The 20,402-nt window shown below is 64.5% G+C and overlaps 2 protein-coding genes across 2 annotated transcripts in view; one reads left to right on the forward strand and one right to left on the reverse strand.

The window, feature by feature from the left end:
• CENPX (centromere protein X) overlaps positions 1–4,230 on the forward strand; it is a 4,489-nt gene extending 259 nt beyond the window's left edge. The window contains exons 2-5 of the mRNA XM_023729123.1: positions 2,782–2,833; positions 3,023–3,076; positions 3,340–3,428; positions 3,528–4,230. Coding sequence (XP_023584891.1) covers positions 2,782–2,833; positions 3,023–3,076; positions 3,340–3,428; positions 3,528–3,542 — 210 coding nt within the window. The 3' untranslated portion in view covers positions 3,543–4,230. The remainder of the gene's footprint in view (positions 1–2,781; positions 2,834–3,022; positions 3,077–3,339; positions 3,429–3,527) is intronic.
• A 453-nt stretch (positions 4,231–4,683) lies between these two features.
• The window catches only part of ASPSCR1 (ASPSCR1 tether for SLC2A4, UBX domain containing), a 34,172-nt gene continuing 18,453 nt past the window's right edge, over positions 4,684–20,402 (reverse strand). Inside the window, exons 8-16 of the mRNA XM_023729196.1 lie at positions 10,913–11,052; positions 10,662–10,743; positions 10,174–10,240; positions 9,553–9,615; positions 9,010–9,062; positions 5,353–5,404; positions 5,084–5,153; positions 4,842–5,014; positions 4,684–4,763 (exon numbers count right to left, since the gene is read on the reverse strand). Of these exons, the coding sequence (XP_023584964.1) occupies positions 4,750–4,763; positions 4,842–5,014; positions 5,084–5,153; positions 5,353–5,404; positions 9,010–9,062; positions 9,553–9,615; positions 10,174–10,240; positions 10,662–10,743; positions 10,913–11,052 (714 nt within the window). The 3' untranslated portion in view covers positions 4,684–4,749. The remainder of the gene's footprint in view (positions 4,764–4,841; positions 5,015–5,083; positions 5,154–5,352; positions 5,405–9,009; positions 9,063–9,552; positions 9,616–10,173; positions 10,241–10,661; positions 10,744–10,912; positions 11,053–20,402) is intronic.

Genomic DNA, 20,402 nt, shown 5'->3' on the forward strand with positions numbered 1-20,402 from the left:
GGCGGGGGCCGGGGGGTCGGGGCCGAGGCCGGGGGAGAAGCCGCGGCCCGGAGGAGAAGCCAGCCCCACCTCGCGGCTGCGACCCGACCCCACGCGTGACCCAGGTGGCCCAGCCCCGGCGCTGCCCACCGACGCCTTCTGGAATCGCTGCCCTGGTGGGGAGGGGGCGGTGGGCCCGCGGGGGTGTCCCGCAGCCGGGAAGGAAGCTGGGAAGGACGCCCGTTCCAGAGGCCAGGGAAGGTCGGCGCTTTGAGGGGCCTGCCCGCCTCGCACCCCCAGGCCTCCTTTAAGGGAAGGGAAGGGCCTAGGACGAGGGAGTGTCGCTCCGAGCCAGGGCCGGGCGGGACCCACCCCGCACTGATTGACGCGGATGGCTCCGCCGGTTCTTTAGCGTTGACAGCGGCTGCCCGGTGCTTCGCGTCTCATCTCAGCGGAGCTAAACTACGCGGGAGGCAGCCTCCTTTGCCCTTGCGCCGGCTGGCGTGTTTGGGTCTTACAGGGCCTTTCAGTCTTCGTAACGCATGCAGCACCTATGTCTGCCAGGCACTGCCGTGCGCACCTGACACGTTAACCGTGTTCACACCACCCTGTGCTAGGTACTAGCATGATCCCCCTTTTAACAATGGGGAAACTGAGGCACAGAGCTGCTAAGCCACAAGAGAAGGCTAGGATCAAACCAGGCAGTCTGACTCCAGACCTTGCCCTTGACCCTTGCGCCTAGTGTGTGCCGCTCACGTGTGTGTGTGTGTGTGTGTGTGTGTGTGTGTGTGTGTGCCGTGGGCGGCGCCTCGTTCGGAGGGCCCGCTGCCCGCACACCCAGTGCAGGCTGTGAGGGTTGAGTCTCCTTTGGCGGCTCTCCCTGAAGGTGAGGAGGCCCTGAGTTCCCTTGAGGTGGGGAAGGGGCCTTGGCCCCTCAATCCACACTTCTTGCACCCACCAGTCTCTGGGGGAGGATTGCAGCCTACAAGAGCGCCGGGAGCTGTCTTTGGTCTCCTTTCCCGCTTGAACCATTCCTCGTCATCCTCAAACGTGGCTTTGCCCCTGCATTGAAGGGGTTAGTGATCTAGAGGGAGAAGTCCCCAAGCGCTTGGGCCACTTCAGGGGTTGTTAAAATCCGTGGGACCACCACCACCTGCAAATGGAGATGGTCTGCAAAGGCCCTGCGGAGAGGGGGGCGCCCTCAGGCCGACCTCCCAGCTCCCTGGAGCTGCGCCTGGGTGCTGCGTCCATGGCCCGGGGCCCTAGCCGAGAGCTGTGGTCATCAGCGGACAAGCACCCACAGGGCCACCTGGGCTCCCGCGAGCTGTGGGACAGGCTGAGCGCCTCCAGGCCTCCAGCCCTGCTCTCTGCAGCTCCGCGGTTCAGCCGGTTCTGGTCCCCAGCAGGGGGTGGGCAGCAGGGGGTGGGCAGCAGGGGGCGCTAAACCCACCGGCGCTTGACGGCGGCGGAGGGCTTCCACCTGTGGGGAGCAGGGAGCCGCCTGGCGGGGACTACTGGCTGCCGGATGACCGGTGCTGGCCGGGCACACACGTTTTTTGCCCCGCGTCCCCTCGCCAGCTCCCGCCCCCTCTGCCCTCCAGCTGTTATGCAGTGGGACCTCACCGGTCCCCAGCTCCAGTCCCGGCACCACACCCACTCCGCGTTCGCATCCGCCCCCTCCCCGCTGCTCCTGCGAGGGCTCTTCAGTCCCTGCCCTGGCCTTAAATGACACCCACTCGCTGTCGCCTCCCAGACTCCTGCTCCGACCTCCTTTGCAAGTGCTGTTCCTCAGCTCCAAACGCACACCTGCCGGGTTGCTCAGACATCTCACACCCAACACGTCCCAAAGTGAATCCCACATTCCGTGGCCCCCCCCAAATACATGCGCTGGCCATAGCCCTCCCATCCCGTGCGGAGCCGGGGCCCTGCAGGGCTCAGGCCAAGCCCCAGGGGATCTCAGCCCACATCCCTCATTCCTCAGGTGCCCTCGGCTACCCCTCCTCTGTGCCTGGTGTCCTTGGGGACCACAGCAGCCTCCTGCCTGTCCACCCACATAGCAGCAAAGGGGCCCGTTGAAGTGTGGATGGCAGTGCTTCTCGCTCTGAGCGCTGGAACACCTTCCAGCCCAGCCCCTCGCGGCTCTCCCGGGCAGACCCCACTCCAGCCACACTGGCTACCCTACCACATGCCCGCTGTCGTGGGCCTCCTGCCCACCCTGCTGGCAGCCATGACTCACTACCTCTGCGCAGGTGATTCTCTGCTGCGGTTGTTGGCCCCCAGAGGCAGGTGCCCAGCAGAGTCTGGTACCAGTGGTGCTGACGGGGCTGGGAAGTGTGCCCCAGCCTGCAGGAGCCACTTGGACTCCGTCTGGGACAGGCCCCTCAGGCTCTGGCTGGACAAACATCACCCCACGGGCCCTGAAGGGGTAAAGGATTGTTCTAGACTCTTTTCTCCAGTTCCTGCCCGCTCCCTGGGGTGCAGGTGGGCAGCACTGCGTTGCCCTCAGTTGTCCATCGTGCATCTCGTTTCTTGTCCTCCTGCGTGGTACTTCCCCATACGAGACATCAGAACCTCTTCTTCCCAGCTTCACTAACAGGTCCCTCAGGAACGACCCCGGACTTCCCGCAGCACAGCCCCGTCCGCTCAGTGCCTTGCCACCCCAGAGTGTCCCACTGACACAGGCACCCGAGCTGGGAATCACGACCCCTTTCTGTCCACAACTCCGTGCCTGGCTGGTGTTCCGGCCAGTGGAGCACGGTCTGGGTGCCCACCTGCCTGCTGAGCGCCCGCTCTCCCCTCCAGGAGCTGGTGAGCAAGCTGCTGAACCTACACTTCAGAGACAAGAAGACCAAAGGTACTTCAGCGCCAGCGGGTGGCAGGTCAGGGGACCGAGTGTCCAGGGACAACGGCCCTGTCTTCAGGACAGGCCCAGTGCTTTGGCCAAGGCCTGAGGAGGGTGGGGGTGGGGTGCCCCACGGGGGATGAGGTTGCCCCCGGGCCAGTGACGTGGCCTGGGCGACACCCCTCCCCCTCTCCCCCGCAGTCAGCACAGACGCCCTGCAGCTCATGGCCGAGATGCTGAAGATCTTCGTTGTGGGTGAGTTAGCTGCCGTGGCTCCTGTCAGACGCGACCCAGGGTTTCTTTGGACCCGTTTTCCCCAGCTCCCCACAAGCACCTGAGTGCCATGTCACCCAGCAACCCCCCTTTATGGGAGCCAACCTTGTCATCCAAGGACTGCCAGCTGGGCGCACACGGGCGTGGGTGGGGTCCCCGGGCTGAGGCCCTGGAAAGGTCTGGGTGCAGGTCTCCCCCTTGGGCCCTGAGCTCCTCCAGCCTCTCACATCCCCCATATATGGCAGAGGCGGCGGTCCGTGGGGTCCGGCAGGCCCAGGCCGAGGATCTGCCCCGCGTGGATGTGGACCAGCTGGAGAAAGTGCTCCCCCAGCTGGTATGTGGGTGCCCGATCTGGGTGGGCCTGGCAGGGAACAGGTGCTTAGGGGCGATAGGGTGGGTAGTGAGGCTCTGAGAGCCCCCGTTTGCCCCCCAGCTCCTGGACTTCTAGAGGACTCCCTAGCGCTGGAGGACTGCCTGCACCTGGGCCGCGGCGGCCCTGCTCCAGGACCAGACGGTGTCGTCTTCTGCGGCCTTTGGTTTCCGGCAGGGGAGGGCCTGAGGGGCTTAGAGCTGATCAGCCCAGCTCTACAGACACCAGGACCAGAGCCTCCCACCCGGGCCGCACCACAGCCTGGGGAGCAGGATGTCCCAGGAAGACCGTGCCCCGGGGAACCCGGCGCACAGCGTGGGTGGGAGTCCATGCTCCTGTGGTGAGGGACCGACATGGGCCGGGGAAGCTGACCATCCATCTGCGCAGAACGAAGGAGTATTGCCTCCTTCCTCCTGGCACTCTTCCCGCCCTCTGGTTCTGCCCTCTGGCGTCAGAGCTGGTCTGTGACAGGGCCTCCCTGACAGTAAACTGTTCTCATAAAGCAGCGTCCCTCCTGGCTCAGCCTCTAAGCCGTTTGTCTCCACAAGTGGAGTTGCTTCCAAGCCTCCTTCAGGCCCTCAGCCTCTCCTGGCTGCCTTCGTGGAGACGGACTGGCCACCGGAATGTGTGTGTGTGTCCCTCAGTAGCCAGGAAATTGGAGACGCGCCCACGGCCGGCTCCCCTGGACACTGCCCCTCTCCCTGTCACAGAGCCACCAAGGAAGCTGCCTCTGGGGAGTGGTCATAACCCAGGGGCTGTGGGGGTATGCCCCAGAGGGTCAGACCATCCTGGTGCTGGGGAAGGACCAGGAGGCACAGGGGAACACTGACCCATGACCCACCCCCTCCCCGTTTCTGGGCCTCAGAGTGCTGCTGCCCGCGGCACGTGGAAGCCACAGGAGTGGCGCTGGCAAGGGGACTCGAGTTCAGGGCCGAGCCTCCCCCATGCTGCAGCTGCTGACGGTGGCTGGGAAGGCCTTCTGTTCCCTCAGACCAGGGACAAAGGGGCCTAGGTGTCATCACCTGCCCAGGTTGTTGCACAGAGGGGTCCTGGGCCCGACCTGAGCGGCCACCTGGGGGGTCCTCACCCCACTCCAGCCAGGCTGCAGTGGCCCTGGCCTCGGAGAGCTGCTGGGACACCCCTATCCCGGCCAGTAATGGTGGGATGAGTTCTCCGTCCCCCAGCCAGCACAGAAAGGACAGGAGAACCCCGACAAGTGTACCATCTTTATTTCCACTCAGCGTGGGAATCCCGGGGCTGGTGGGGCTCCTCTGGCTCGTGGGGCTCACCTCTTGGTGGCTGCAAACAGACAGGATGAGCGCCCGCCCTGGACTCCTGCCCTGGCTCCCCCAACCCCCCCAACCCCCCACCAGGTACCTGGCAATTTCAACCACTTGGGTACCTTGCCCAGGCTCCTCTGCACGGGCTGGGCCGGCCCCGGGGTGGCCTCAGGGGGACGCAGTGCTGCCTCGGTGGTTTGCTCAGACTCGATGAGCTCTGAGTCAGAGGTTGGCAGCAAAGGCGGGGGCCCTGCAGCCCTGGCCATGCACCTGGAGCAAGAGATGGAATGTCAGGATGCGGCCATGTCCTGCCCCCTGCCGCCCCAGCCCGGGCCTCACCTGGCCACCAGCACATCAGCTGAGGACGGGGAGATGGTGTGTTCCAGCAGCTTGGGTTCCAGGTAGAGGTCTACAGAGCCAGGCCAGACTCAGGGACACAAGCCAGGCCCACCCTGCTCCCCAGCCTCAGCCCCTGGGGCCACTGTCCCACCCTCCCACCCCAGATCAGCTCCATAGGGACTGAGGGTGCCCACCCAGGTGCACAGTGAGCTAGAGGGCCTGGCCTGGGGCTGCACCTATGTGGGCAGCAGGGTGAGGGGGGCACTCACCCGTGGGTTCTTCTGCTCCAAAGTGCACAAGGGCAGCTGGGAAGAGGTTTGCCTGCAGAAGGCGAAGAGGGGCTTAGGGGCCAGGCAGCAGGCAGGGCTGTGTGGGGTTGGCTGAACACGCCCCCATTTCCGTGAGACCCCCATGGGGGCTGTGCCTGGGAGGCAAGCCCCCCACTCAGAGGTGTAGTGAGGAGGGAGTTAGAGGGGGGCATCTGCCCCCAGGTCCAAGTCCAAGGGGGCACCAGACAAGGCTGGCTGGCAAATCAATACCCCACCCCCACAAGGTCGGCATGGGGTGGGGTACAGAGAGGGCCCCTGCTCCCCACCCAATCCCCCCACTGCAGCAGAGCCAGCATCCTTCCACCAGGTCCTCCTGCCCTCTAGAAGCGGGGCTCCCACAGGGTGAATTCCGGCACTTTCTAACCTATTCTGAGGAGTGACCATGTCTGCCCCCCACTCCCCACACTGGTGGACAAACGGGACTGCAGAGAGTGGTGGGGGACAGGAAGTGGCCAGAGAGAGCACACTGCTGGGGGGCCGGGCTGGTGGCAGGCTGCAGACCGGCCAGCCATGGAGGTAGCAGGTGACAGGCCCCTCCGGGCGGGCTGTGTGCACAAGAAGCGTGGCAGCAGCAGGCCCGAGATGCACGTGTGACCGCCCTGTGGGGACCAGCCGGAGGCCCCCAGCTCTCCTGGTCACCCAGCTGTGCTTGCAGCAGCTGCAGGACAGCAGGACAATGGCCTCAAGGCTGCAGAACCCTCTTGCTGAGACCTGATGGGGCTCTGGTGCCAGCGGCACTTTGGGGACCACTGGGCGGAGGCCCCCAAGAGGGCAGCAGGTGTCCTCTCCCAGCTCACAGGGATGTGGTAGGTATGTGGCCAAGGACCCTCACCCCAGGCAAGCACAGGCCCAGGGGCATGGGGGGCTGGCTCTCAGAGCCAGGTTGCTTTGTGGGAGGGTCCCAGGATAAGAGGGGTCACAGCCAGGACCTCAGGTGCCTTGCCACCACCTGGGAAAGTCCACACTCCAATTATCTGACAGGCCTAAAGCCAGGGTCCCCCCAAACCACCCTGGGATTCTGGGAACCCTGAGGGGGGCACAGGTGTGGGGGCAGATAAGACACAGGCACCCTGAACCCCTGAGCTGCTGCTCTGAGGCCCCAGCTGCTAGGTCTGGACTGGGCTGCAGGGGGAGCCCCCACGCCACCCCCAGCCTCCCTGCACCCAAGACAAGAACAGAGCAGGGAAGGCTCTGCACCCCTGACAAGGCCAAAGGGGGCACCGCCCGGGGGCACAGCTTTCCAGTAGCTGCTCTGACAGCGTTCTGAGGCGGCCTGTGGAGGGGATGGGACGGGGAGATTAATCAGAGGAGCTTCAAAGGCCGCCAAGAATGAGACCTCGACCGACAGTGATGCTTTGAAACCCAACTGGGGCCGGGATCAAAGCCCTGATGGAGGGGGCGACCAGGTGGCCTGAGCTTTGAGGGGGACGGGGCGGGGGGAGCCCCGGGGCCTCAGCCTGGACCCACAGGAGAGCTGGGGAGACAGGCAGGGAGAGAGGCAATACCAGAGCTTCCTCGAGGCCCAGCGGGTGGGGCCACATCTGCTAATGGCATCCTGCTCACAGACCAGAGCTCGGCACGAGTTGGGTCTGGACTCCAGGACGCCTGGGTCCTAGTGGCATTTCCCAGAAGCCCAGCTGGGACGGCCAGGGGCATGGCAACCTCCAAACATCCCTCCTCAACCCCCTTTCCCAACTAGGTCTCCAAAAAAAGGGAGAGCAGGATCTTGCTCCCTCGCTCACACCCTCCAGCACATGCAGAGCAAGGGCACCACCCCGACTCCCCGCGAGAGAGTGTCCAGCCTCTGTCTGAACACAGCCTCGTTCCTGTAACCCCCAGTCCATGCCGAGCCCCTCAGAAAGGCCACCTCTGCCGGGAACAACCTGTCCTGAGCCCTGAGCCACCCAGCACCACCCAAGGGGAAGGGGGTGGGCGCAGGAACTGACGCCATGTGACGCGCCTAGAGCCCCCAACAGAAGCCCTGTGGGTCCCAGGCTGGCGCCCTCCACGGGGGCAAGGCTGCCGGGTCCCTCACATCTCACCTGCAAGCACAGGGCTCTTAGCCAGCGTGGGGCCAGGCAGGGGCTGGGGGCACGGTCCTACCAGCAAGCCCACCCTGAGGGCACTGCCCTGCCCCACCCCCGCCTCTCTGCTCTGCACATGGAGAGGGGAACCCAGCCTGCACCCCGAAGGTCCCCAGCCAGCTGTCTTCCGGCCTTCCCGCCTCCCCTCAGCCCTCCAAAGCCCCTGCCCATAGGCGCAACTGAGCAAAGAGTGGACAGCAGACCACAAACCGCCCAGAAGGTTCTAGACCCTCTGCTCACTCTGCAACCCTGCAGGCCCCCTGCCTCATGCCTGGGGCTGCTGCTGGCTGGGGACAAGGAGAGACGCGGGGCTTCCTCCCCAGGTCTGCACCCCCAGCCCAGCAGGACACCAAGGATGGGCTGTCCCAGGCAGGGACTAGCCAGGCAGGGGCAGCAGCAGCCGAGGGGGCTCAGAGAGAGGGGCCTGGGGCAGAGGACGGGAGGGGAGATAGGGGACAGAGGAAGACCGGCACACCCTGGCACAGCTGCGCCACCGTGGGGATGACGAGCAGAGAGAGGATGCCCGCCCCCCAGGAGGCCATCAAGGGGGGGAGGTCAGCCCCACCCCGAGGGAGGAAGGTCCCCCTCCTCTCAGGCCTGCCAGCTCTCCTCCGGCAGCAGGCGGGCGGTGACGCTGGCCTGCCCTGAGCTGGCGGATGTAGAGACGGCTGTGGTCGCAGGGAGCACAGTCCCCTGGAATCGGGTGGCACAGGTCCATGTTTACCAACGGGGGTGGGAGGGGAAGGGGGCGGGGGAGAGGCGCCTGGGGGCCCGAGGGGCTGGCAGGGGCATGCTGCTCTCCCCTCCCGCGCCCTCACCCCAGGGCTGTTCTGCCCAGGCCGTCCTGGGTGAGCTCCCCGCCTGTGCTTCCGTCCTCTCCCTTCCCCTCCACTGTCTGCGGCCACTTAGAACACCAGGCCCTGTTATTAATTAAGGGATCCCAGGAGACTTTGGAGAGAAATCATCAGGCCAGAAGGCTGGGACAGCAGGCTGCACTCCCACGGGGTGAAGGACAGACATTCCTCCGCTTTGGATGCAGCCCAACAGGGCACGTGTTCTCCAAGCCGGGCAGGCAGCAGGGCACCCGTGCCAGGCAGGAGAGACCAGTGGGTTTGGCAGGCAGGCTGGTGGGGGACGGAGGGCAGGCCGGCCGGGGACAGAGGGCAGGCCAGCAGGGACAGAGAGCAGGGGAGAACGGCCCCACCCGCCCAGACCCCCACCACAAGCAGCCCCAGGTATCCCCAGCCCAGGGCCAGGCAGGAAGGGGAGGAGGCGGACAGTCTGCTATTCGGCCCACTGAGCTCTCAAAGGCTTGTCATCCACTGCTCGGGTGGTGCCAGGAGCCCCTTCTGCCACCCGCCCCTGCCTGGCCCCCTGCCTGGGTTCCCCCTGGAGGGAGCAGACCCTCAAGCAGCCCAGGGGCTAAAGGCAGCACACAGGCTCTAGGCCTTCCCTCAGTGCTGTGCCCAGGACAGCACCCCCTTGGCCTGCAGGAAGGCACTGGTCCAGGTACCTGAAAGAGGGTCAGTGTGTTGTCACCCAAGACGGTCTTTGGCGGGGCAACAACTGCAGAGAGAAAGCGAGTCTGTGTCGGGGAACCTCCTCGCACCCGTTGGACCACTGGAACCCTGTCCCCTCACTGCTGGAGGGGCTTGCAGGGATGGGGGAGCCATGGGTGGGAAGGTGGGTGCAGGGTCCAGGCTGCAGGCCTGCTGTTGATTGCCCGGCTGGGACATTCACTGAAGGAGCCCACTGCCCCTGCCGGAACCAAGGGGGCCCCGGGAAAGAGGCCAGGCTGGGCAACAGGGATTCCAGAGAAAGCAGAGAGTGGGTGCCTCTCGTCCTGCCCCTCCCCCAGGCCCCAGGCCCCAGGCGCCCTGACACCCTGCAGCCACCTGGGGACAGCCACCCACCCTGACCACCATCTGGGAAAAGCGGCTTCAAGCCCCCAAAGCCAGGCTGCACCTCGACCTGGCCGGGGTGGGCGGGGCCAGGGCTGGGGTGACGGGGTCAGCAGAGGAAGCCAGGTGGAGCAGCGGGATCAGAAGGCACTCACACAGGTAGAAGTTTAGCTCAGGATTCCCCAGGTGGCTCCTCACGAAGTCCCGCAGGTCCCCCACTGGGGACCAAGAGGAAGGCAGTCAGATGCAGGAGGCTCCTGACCCCCTCCCGGAGACATCTCCCAGGCCTGGGGTCCTCCTTTCGCCTCCCACCCCCTAGACCTGGCCGTGAGCTCAGCCCACCTGCTTCTTCCCTCAGCTGCCCCACTCGAGGAGCCTGCCTCACCCTACGTCTGTGCACGGTAGGGGCTCCCAGGTAAGAGGAGAGCCCCCAGAAGCCTGGGTACCCTGCCGGCAGGCCCATCCCTGTCTTCAGCGCCTCTGTTCCAGTGGCTGCAGCCCCAGGCCAGAGACCCCACTGTTGGGCAACAGTGTACCCTCTGTGTACCCCTCAGCCAGCCCACGCCCAGAACGAGCACGCAAGTCAGCACAGGTACGAGGGTGCCCCAGGGCCAACCCCAGCTCCCTGGGCGGGCCTGGCATACCAGGAGCAGAAGCGGCCCCTTGACCTACTCTGCCCACCTCGTAACGCTCTGCCCTGCCCCACCGCGAAACCGCCCGGTCTCCCTGGAGCCCAGTCAGTGGGAGCACGGGGCGCCCCCGGGGCGGGCCCTCACCTGTCTCGCTGGGCCGGAAGAAGCCCTGCAGGATGTAGCGGTCAGGGAACAGGACCCGAAGAGCCACCTGGGCAGAACAGGCAGAGCGTCACCAGGGATAGCCAGCGCCAGGCCCGGGCTGGGAGGGGCACGGCACCCGCCCCCGGTGGCCAGACCCCACCCCACCCCCTGCTGGAGAGCAGGGTGGCACCAGCCACCCCTCTGGTCCTGACATCCCCATGGTGGCCAGCGTCACAGGCTGGGGACGAGCAACAGGCAGGACCCAACATGTGCAGACCACTGTCTACGTTTTCAAAAACACTAGCATTTGTTCTGAAACTTACAGGACGCTTGACACTTACCGTGACAAAACCCACGGTCGTCGAGTCTGCCCCCGACTCACGGCTACCCCATCTTTGGGCCCTGTGAGCCCCACGAGCCCCACAAACCCCGAGGGTGATCGCAGACCTAGGCCAGCCTGACCTCAGCCGCCCCAACCACCTGCTGACCTTGGGGTAGCGTTCCAGCTTCTCCTTTATCTGGGTCTCGCGGTAGGACCTGGTCACTAAAGGAGCTTCTTCCAGGCGCTTCCTGGCAGCACAGGGGAGGGGAGGTCTCAGGATCCTGGCCAGAGCTGAGGCCCAGCGTGCTGGACCCTGGACTTCTCCTGGGCCTGCTCACCCTTGGGGTGCTTGGGCACAGGCATGGGAGCCCACCCCCAGGAAGGCAGGCTGGGTAGGGGGACCCAAGGGGCACCCACCGCTCACTCTTGAGCTGGGCCAGGCGCTGCCGCACATCGTCCACAGTCACCTCGAAGAACTCGTCTGGCAGCTCGGCGGGCCAGGCCTGCAGCAGCTCTTCCAGGTCCGGGTGGCACACCACGGGCTCTCGATCCCCAGGCTGCACCAGGCAGAGCACAGCCCATGGTGGCACCCGGGCCAGGGCCACGCCCCCACCCGGCCACTGGCCAGGACCCCACTCCAGGAGTGGGGCCTCTGCCCTCCTGCCTCCTCGGCCTGAGATGGCTGGGATGGTGGCCAAGCGGCCAGCCTGGCCCCAGCAGCGAGGGACCCCGAGAGGTCCAGAGAGCGGCCTGCAGTCACGGTCCCCAGAGGCAGGAGCGAACTCGGGGCAGTACACCTGGCCTGTCTGTGTCAGGCGCTTCACGTGGGGGGAAGCGACCAGGCTTCCCTCTGCCCACCCTGGGGATGCGGGAAGGGACGGTGTCACTCCTAATTGGCAGCAACGGGAACGAAAATTACAAGGCAGGGCTGCTAGGGGGTGGTTTCAGGAGGAGCCAGAGGGGCTATGTGGCGAGACGGCGCCGAGCCTGTCGTCCTGGGCACGGGGGCGCCCTCTGCCCCGTCTCCCCTTGACAGAACAGCCTGAGTGCTCTGAGCGCAGCAGGTGGCTACAGGGCTCCCTTCTGCTCCTGCTCCGCCCCCACGCCCCCTCCCTTAGGACTGGGATTCCGCCCACCCTGAGTCTGATAGGGGGTGGGGATGCCCAAAAGGCTCTCCCTTCCACACACGTCAAGCCGCTGCCTCTCCCGCGTCACAGGTCAGACCATCCCCGTGTGTCCTTGAAGGCCCTGCCCACCCTCGGGCCTCAGAGACAGTGGGCTAGCCAGTGAGTGAGCGGCCAGGGCTGCCCATCACCCGGGCACACGTATGTGTGGAGGAGTCAGTGCCCCCAGCCGAGCCCTGGACGTGTCACCCTTTGGGCCCACAGCTGGCAGGTCCCTGAAGTGGCCACATATGGCCAGCTCTCACCTCGCCCGGTTCCCCTGGGTAAAGCCGGGGGCTCCAGCCGGAAGCCCCTCGGAGCCCAGGGCATAGTCTGGAACGGGCTGGTCCGGCCAGTAAGCCAGGGGTCCACAGGCGGCCGGCGAGGCCCGGGCTGCCTGCCTGGCCTTTCAAAGCCGCAAGTGTCCCGGCCGCCATGGGCCATCTGCACCAGAGCTTTTTATAACGCGCCGGGCGCCAGGCCGCCCCCCACAGCCACAGCCCTGCATTCCAGAGGCCCGGGGCCTCGCCCAGGCTGTGGGGGCAGCGGGCAGCCTGAGCCGGGCCACCGTGTCCACAGCGTTTGGGTCAGGACCCCGACACAGATGGGCGTGTTGGCGCCTCGTGTGGTCGTGCTGTCCTGGCCCCGAGGGGCACTGAGTCCAGAGAGCTTGGGCATACAGTGACCCCAGGACAAGCCTCGCAGAGGACAGCAGTGCCGTTCTCCAACACATGCAGACACTCCGGCCTCACCCCTCCTCTGGGCACCCCAGGCAGTGCCAACGTCCTGGCCCCACAGCCCACTCTAGGTACTTCCAGAACGGGGAGGCCAGAGAGATCAGCCCTCACAGCCCGGGGGGCCACTGACTTTTGGCCAGAAGACAATCTAACAAAATCCCTCTCTGATCGGGACCTGCCCTTGAGCCCCGCCTGCAGCCACCCGCTCCTTCCAGGTGCAAGAAGGACCCCAGCCCACGCACAGGGCCGCTTGGGGTGGATTCCCTGGGGCACGACCCCGCCCGTGAGCAGAGGCCAGTGCGAAAGCACTGACAGAACCGCCCACCAGGCCGACGCAGTCAGGCACCCCCATCTGAGGGCTGAAGGGACATCTGGGCCGCGGGTGGACCGCACGCCAGGAGAAGGGACAGGTGCCTGTGGCGGAGCCAGCCGGAAGCACCCTGCACCGCTTCGAGAACGGGGAGCCGTCAAGCACAGTCTCACACTCCGTGACACACAAGCACACTCTCCTGAACCATCGGAGAGAAAACTGCAGGTCTCATCTGCCCCCGAGCATCCACGCAGCGTCTCCCACAAACGGGCCTCGTCTTCAATGCCAACACTGCTGTCACACAGGACCCGGCACCAACCAGTAGCCCACTGAGAACACAGCCATCTTCAGAGTGCCCCTCCTGTCCCAGGGCGGCCCAGACAGCCTCTCCGGGGGTTCCTCCGCCTGCACCCGCACCCGGCTGCCCCATGCCGCCCTTCCCGGTCCTGCTGTCTCTGGCTTGGCAGACACCAGCGTTCTGAGCGCTCAGGTGCATCTGCCGGCTCCGTGGGCTCCCGAGGGCCGCCGGCCTCTCTCCTGCCCGGGACCCGAGGGCACCCTCTCCCTGCTGAGCGGGTCCCTCTCATGTTAAGCCCGGTCTGAGGGGTGGTTTGCTGCCAATGCAGAGCCACATGGAGACTCTCAGGCCACCTTCATCCTGTGCTGCCTCATGGCCTCCGACGGCGCAAGGACCACAGACACCAGAAGGCAAGAGGAAGGAGAGAGCAGGTGAAGGCCCCCTTCCAGCCCTGAGCCATGGTCTGGGGGGCGTGTCGGATGGATGCCGGCCGGGACAACAGGAGGGCCAGGCAGAGGCCGGTGTGACCCTCCCCACGTGCAACCAGTGAGGCGTCACGTACTGTCAGTGGTCCCTGCACCCACACCGGTGCGGCTGCGAGGCCCCGTGGGCTCCAGATGCCCAGGTGGACGAGCCCTGGTCACACGGTTCACAGAGGCTCACGGCGCGTGCGGCAGCCGCGTTTCCTCCTCTCCAAAGGAATTTTCTAGGACACGATGACACAGGGGAAAATGTCAGGTGACTTCAGCTCCAGATTCTCCGGGGTTTGCTGTGAGGGTTTCTTGTTTTCCGTCTCCCCAGCCCCGCCCTCTAATGGTGGTTCTGGGAGGAGGAAATGTGAGTCACTTCCCCGAGGCACTGGGTTTCAGTGAATCACCAGCGGCTGGGCCAAACCTCCGCGTTACTCACGCTGCCCGGACAGGGAGGCACCAAAGCCCCAGAGGAGCGGCAGGAGAGGCGGAGCAGGGCCGCGGGCAGAGGAGCGGGCTCGGGTACGGGCCAGCCTCGTAAGGGCCAGGCCGCCGGGACGGCGGCGCTCTCGGGTCTCAGAGTCTTGCCTCCTGCAGCGGGTGTTAAGTTCTCGGCCACCTGCTGCCCCTCCACCAGCCACACACCTGAGGGGCCGGGGGTGCAGCATCTTCCCGCAGGGTCAGCTCCCGAAGCCACCCAGTCCCCGAGAGCCATGGAGCGTCCCAGGACTTAGAGAGTTGGGTGGGCACCCTGGAGCGGGGGGGACAGGGTCGGCGCCGGGGCACTCTGCCCCCTTGCCCGGCACTGCAGCCTCCAGACACGCTGCTGCTAATCACCTTTTTGGGTGGCCAGAATGTAAACCGCAAGAACTGGTGTCACCAGCTTGGCCAGGTTCTGGTGCACAGCGAGGAATAAGGACAAGACCAGGGCCGACACCATGTGGGGCTTTGTGTCTGTCATTGGAGGTCACAGGGGATCCGTGACAAGGGGGCCACGTGCTCACGAAAACCTGAACTCTCCTGCTGCTCCACCGTGGATGAACGTTACTTTAGTAACACGGAAGTGGTAAGAGTGTTTGCAGAAAGGCACAAGGCTGCTGAATAAACTCCGGCCGGCAGGGGTAAACCTTGCTGGTTTGAAGCTCAGCGTCTCCAACACACTGCAGCTCAGCTAGCTACGCGCCACATGGACACAGTGCAGAGTAAACTCCCCCAGAGGGGACAAGCAAACAAGGGCATGGAGCCTGGCCCCACAGGGTCTGCCCGCCCAGGGAGCTAACCCCGGGCAGCCTGGGAAGGATTCCATTCCCCAAGGTCAGTGAACACGGAGATGGGGACAGCACATGAGATCAAAGTTCCCGGAACAGTCCCAACAGAGCCCCTCAGCCCAGACAGGTGGGACTCGGGCTAGACAGCAATCAAGGCTCCGGCGACCCAGGCCTCCCCCAAGCCTCATGTGGCAGGAAGCTGCCTGGCACTGCTGCAGGGGTGCTCTGGGGTATTCCAGGACACCTGGGTCAGCCCCCCAGCTACCACGTTGCTGTCACACCCGCGCCCCAGCTGCTGCCCAGTGCCCGGGGCACCCACAGACACGGCCAGCGCAGCAGTGCCCGGGGCACCCCCAGACACCCGCCAGCGCAGCAGTGCCCCCGGCACCCACAGACACCCACCAGCACAGCTGCTGTCCACCCTGGCCCACACTGTAGTCTGGCCAAGGGGGCCAGCGCCACGGAGGGATGTCACAGGGGAGTCCCCAAGCAGAGGAGGAGTAGCAGACAGCCAGGGGTCCTCAACCACGAGGCCTAAACTCTCCAGAGACACCAGCCCCCAGGATGACGTGACAGCCCACCAGGGGTGGGCACCGCCCTCCCTCCTGCACACCCCGTGGCACCCCCTGCCCACCCTTGGCACACACACCACTCCTTCCGACTCCTGATGCTTAGCGGGGGTGAGTGGAGGGCGATGGGGGTGAGGTTGAGCCCTGCCCATGTGACGGGGGTGCCTGGTGCCAAGGGAGCCCCCGAGACCCCATCTCGAGAGTGACACAGGGCAGACGCCTTTGACCCATGAGCAGCTCGCGTGCGCGGCTGCAAGGCGGCCATGCCTGCCCGGGTCAGGGCTGGCCTCGGAGGGGGGTGTGGGGGGCAGGGACTTCAAAGGACAGGCCAGGGGGTGCCGCCGGCTCAGCCCCTGGGCCCGGCTCTGATCACAGTAAAACGACCTTCGAATAATTACCGTCCTGACATCAAAGGCAGAGCCGCCAGGCTGCAGACCATCCCGGCCCATGAGGCCCGCCCGCTCGCCCCCGCTCCCTTCCGACCTATTGAAGTCCAAACCACACACAGGACATTAATGGGAAACTTGGAAACTTCTTCTGATTACTAAAGTGCACCTTTGAAGTTCCCCCAAAACGCTTTGTTTTGTTCCCTCCCCCGGGACCGAAAGGGACACAAAGCAGATGGCGTGTGGCTGGCTGCCCTCAGGGTGCGGCTGGTGGTGACGGGTGCGGTGGCGGAGACGCTCCATAATCAATCAGCCGCACGCCCAGATCAAAGGCGCGGGCAAAGGCACACACTGCCGGCGGCGTAGTGGGGGATCCCCCCTGCCCTGGCCCCTCCCTTCCCACCCTCGAGGCCCAGGACAGAGGCCACCCGCTGGGTGAGGAGCCGCTCACAGGTCCCCAGAGACAGCGAGGACCCGTCCCAGCCAGGCTGGTGATGCACCGAGGGCCCAGCTAGAAGGTAGCACTGGAAGGGGAGCAGCCCTGCCCCGAGGGGACGGTCTCACGGGCCCAGGGGTCTGGGCCAGGCCCGGTGCACCCTCCAATGCCAGAGCAGCCATGGCCTCTGTGGCAAGGGGAAGAAGGACTGCATGGGGCCAGGGCCTATCGGCTGCAGGCTTTCCACTGCCAACAGAGGTGTGGTGTCCCCAAGGGTCAGGCCGAGGCCTCGCAAAGACCAGGGCTGGGTGTCCATACTGAGACCTCTGCCCGCTCACTGGTGACCCCCCGACACTGTGATGTCAGAAGAGGGAGCCAACGCAGGCAAAGCGCAGAAACAGGAAAAGCAGGGAGCTCTTAAAAGCCAGAACATGACAAAAGACGCACGACCATCACCCGACTGCGAAGCCGAGTCCCGGAACGTGGCAACAACCTGACTCGGAAGAGCAGGGTGCTGCAGGGGCTGGGCACCCGCGCGGCAGAGCGTTCATCCCGACCCTCAGGGTGCTGGTGGGCCAGGAAATGCCTCACATCCCTGCGGCCTGGAGGAAGGCTGGCCTGTCTGCACCTCTCTTCCACACTGCACACCCCAAAAATTCAAGCCAGGCATGTCCACAGGTAGACCTGGGAAGAAGCAGGGAGAGCAAAGCCCAGATCTCCAACAGGCCTGGGGACACGCTCGGCCCCAGGACAGGCCTGGGGATGGCCCTGAGGATGCTGGGACCCAAGACTGACCGAAATCCAGCCGGCTGGAGGAGACAGGGCGCAGAGGAGTGGCTGGCAGAAGGGCCGGTGGGAGGATGGTCAGCAGGGGGCTCCATGGGAAGGCGGAGAGCCACCAACCTCGGCACCACACGTGGCCAGCCAGCACAGCAGCAGTCCGACCCAGCCTGTCCCGGAGCAGAGGGAACCTAGGGCCTTGCAGTGACGGTGTCAGTGCCGGCCCTGCAGTCCAGCTCCTCCTCGGCTCCCACGGAGCCTGCGCTTCCCTCGTGGACACGGCGGGGGTGGCCAGTGCACGCTGGGTGTGGGTGGGCTCGGGGGCCCAGTGGAGGGCAAAGCAGACCCGCAAAGGGCCCAGAGCACTGTCCCTAGTGGTTTCACTGCCACAGACACAGTAAACGCCGCAGGCAGCCACGAGGACACACGTCTGTCCATCCGTCTGTCCAGCCCCTCGGCAGGGCAGGCCCTCCATGGAGGATCCTCCCAGGAAGGCCCCACAAAGCTGGTGCTGCCACAAACGGGAAAGCCGGCACCGGGCCTATCCTGACGCATGTGTGAGGGATCAAGCTGTCTGTACCCTGGAAACGTCATCCACACGGCCGTGGGCCGGGCTTGGGAACCACGAACACAGCTCTTAGCATTTAGAAAAGTTACGGATGCTTGTGGAGCAGCACGCTATGCAGCACCCACCCTGACACACCTTCACGCGTCTTCACGCGTCATCACGGGTCATCACGCGTCTTCACGTGTCATCACGCTAGGCTCTCTCGAGGGCACTGCGGGGTGGGTGCGGCCGAGGGTCCGAGCCAGCACTGATGGCTCCCTGCGGCCCACACAGCTCCGGGCAGACATCCACAGAGCACACAGGGCCGGGACCCCACAGGCGATCCTCAGAGGAGATGCAGCGGCTGCAGTGCCACATGGCCCAGGCAGTGCGGGGCACGCCATGATGCCACGCACGCGCCTCCCTCGGCTGCTCCGCACGTACTCCCACCGCGACCAGGCACAGGGCGCGAGGCCTGGAGCGGGCAGTGACTACAGCCTCCCGGGATGATCCTCTCTCTGACAGAGGAAGAAGGGCTGCAGCCAGATTGTGTGTGATGCCAGACAGTCCTGAGTCCACAACTAGGTAAAAGCAACACGCGGTTGTTTTACTTCAAAATGCAGATGCAAACACCTGAGCTAAGGCGTTAGCTAACCAGAACTCAACAGCCAAAAATGAAGTGCACCCCTGGAATGACCCCTGGCATGCAGATGGCTCGATGGGGAACCCTATCACAAAACCCGCCACAGTCACCGACAGAGCCACAATCGTCTCAACTGACGCGGAAAAAGCATTTCACAAAGTTCAACACCGACTTACAATGAGATTCTCAAGAAGTCAGGACTAGAAAACAGCTTTTCTAACTTGATAAAGGCTTTTCACAGCAAACTGGTTCAGCACATAGAGAAAATAAGCTGATCCCTACCTCACTCCATCTACCAAGGGGACCCCGCCCGGGTGAGTACAGACCACCGTGTGGAAGACTAAACCACAGAGCCAACAGAAGAAAATGCCAGGAAATATCTTTGTGACCTTGGGGTGACCAAGGTTTTTTAAAACCACAAAGCACAAACTGGAGGAACAGAATTGTGGTGTCTGACCACCCAGCACCAAGGACCTCTGCTTGGTGAGGACGCGTCACCAAGGTCACAAAGGTTTACACTGAGGAGGCTGTAACGGCCAGAATGCACAAGGTGGTCTCACGAGTTAACAAAACGCAGACTGGGCAGAGGAAACACGAGTGCATAACTGGGGGACAGCCCAGCTCGAGCGGCTGACAAATCTATCGAGACATGCTCAATCTCATTAGCAACTCGAAAAACGCAAACGTAATCTGTAACCAGAAGAGTATCACCTCACACACGTACGCAGGCACAAGTGAAAACTCGGATAACAGCGAGTGCAGGCGAAGGTGTGGGGGCACAGCCAGGCTGTGTGGGGGCCGCACAGTGCAAAAATCACACCCAGTGGTCTAACAAGCCCCCCAACACACACCACAGCCTGGGGCAGGGGGACACCTCGGCGTGCTCCCGACAGTGCTGAGTGGGGTAGCGGGAGCCCCAGTAGCCAGAGGCCCCCCACTGGGGAAAGGAACACATGCCGTGGAGGCTCCCACTCTAGAGAGCTGTGCGTGAAGAAAACGTGGCAAGCCAGAGGAACGGATGGCACACGGATGGCACATGGACGGGTCTCACGATCACTGTGACGAACAGGAGAAAAGCGGGAGGGGCACTACATACATCACTTACGGAAACCCGAGACCCATTAAAAAAACCCATAAAAACCCAGGGCCACAGACTGCCCTCAACCCGAACCTCACCTGAGCCCCTGACCACCTCTGCGCTGCTCCTGGCAACACTACCCTCAGACCTACCCCTTCCCTGGAATCCGACCTCATGGGGGTCAACACGGCCCACGCCAGCAGCTGAGAGCCGTGTGGACGGCAGTCCCAGGTGCATGGTGAGGGCCCATGCCGGCAGCTGAGAGCCACATGGACGGCAGTCCCGCCCGCACGGTGAGGGCCCACGCCGGCAGCTGAGAGCCGTGCGGACAGCAATCCTGGCCGCACGGTGAGGGCCCACCACAGACCTCCCAACAGTGTCTCAGGGCACCTCCTCAGGCACCCGCTAGAGGCTCTCCACCATGTGAAGCAGTAGCTCTTGAGAGGATTTTCTTCACCACAGACTAATATTTCAAGTGTGTGCTGAGTGGAAGTGCAAACAAGTCAGAGCGGAGCTGAGGCGAGAGGGCAGGACCAGACCACGCGGCTGAGGGATGGGCCAAGCTACGGCCCTCGCTGGAGTCCCTGACACGGGGCAGAAGGCTCACTTCAACCGTCTGTTTCTTCAGACACCAGGCTCAGGGTGCCAGGCTGCTGCACCAGCTCACCTCAAACACGCACTTCCCAGGGACATGCTCCCCGGCGCGCACAGAAAGCAGAGCCCTGTTCAGTGGGTGTCTGGAGGACCCGCAGCCCTCTACAGCACCAGGCCCAAGGAGGGCCAGGGGACAGGGATGTTCTAGGACATTCTGGAGAAGTCCGTAAGGACGACTTCATTCACGACAGAGAGACGAGGCTCTGTGGGCATCTCTGAAGGGGCCATCATACGAGGCGCCCCTAGGAACGTGGCATGTGCCAAGGCCGCCCAGGCCACACCGCAGCTTCCCCAGAGGCCAACGGAAACTCTACTGTGTGACTCACTGAAACCCAACTGGAAACGTCCCAGAGACGCCCCAGGCAGAAAATTCTGCATCACCCCGCAGGGCAGCGTGGCCCACAGGCCCCCGGGGCCCAGCCTTGTCTCCCCTCGAGAGCTCCAGGCCCACGGAGAACAGGAGATGACCCTCAGGAGCTGGCAGCCACAGCCAGCCATCCGAGAGTGCAAATCACAGCAGGGGAGACGCCAGGGGAGGGGGGATACAGGTAGGGGGAGGGGAGATGTA

This window comes from Trichechus manatus, unplaced genomic scaffold (genome assembly GCF_000243295.1).
Source record: "Trichechus manatus latirostris isolate Lorelei unplaced genomic scaffold, TriManLat1.0 scaffold00028, whole genome shotgun sequence".
Classification (NCBI taxonomy): Eukaryota; Metazoa; Chordata; class Mammalia; order Sirenia; family Trichechidae; genus Trichechus; species Trichechus manatus.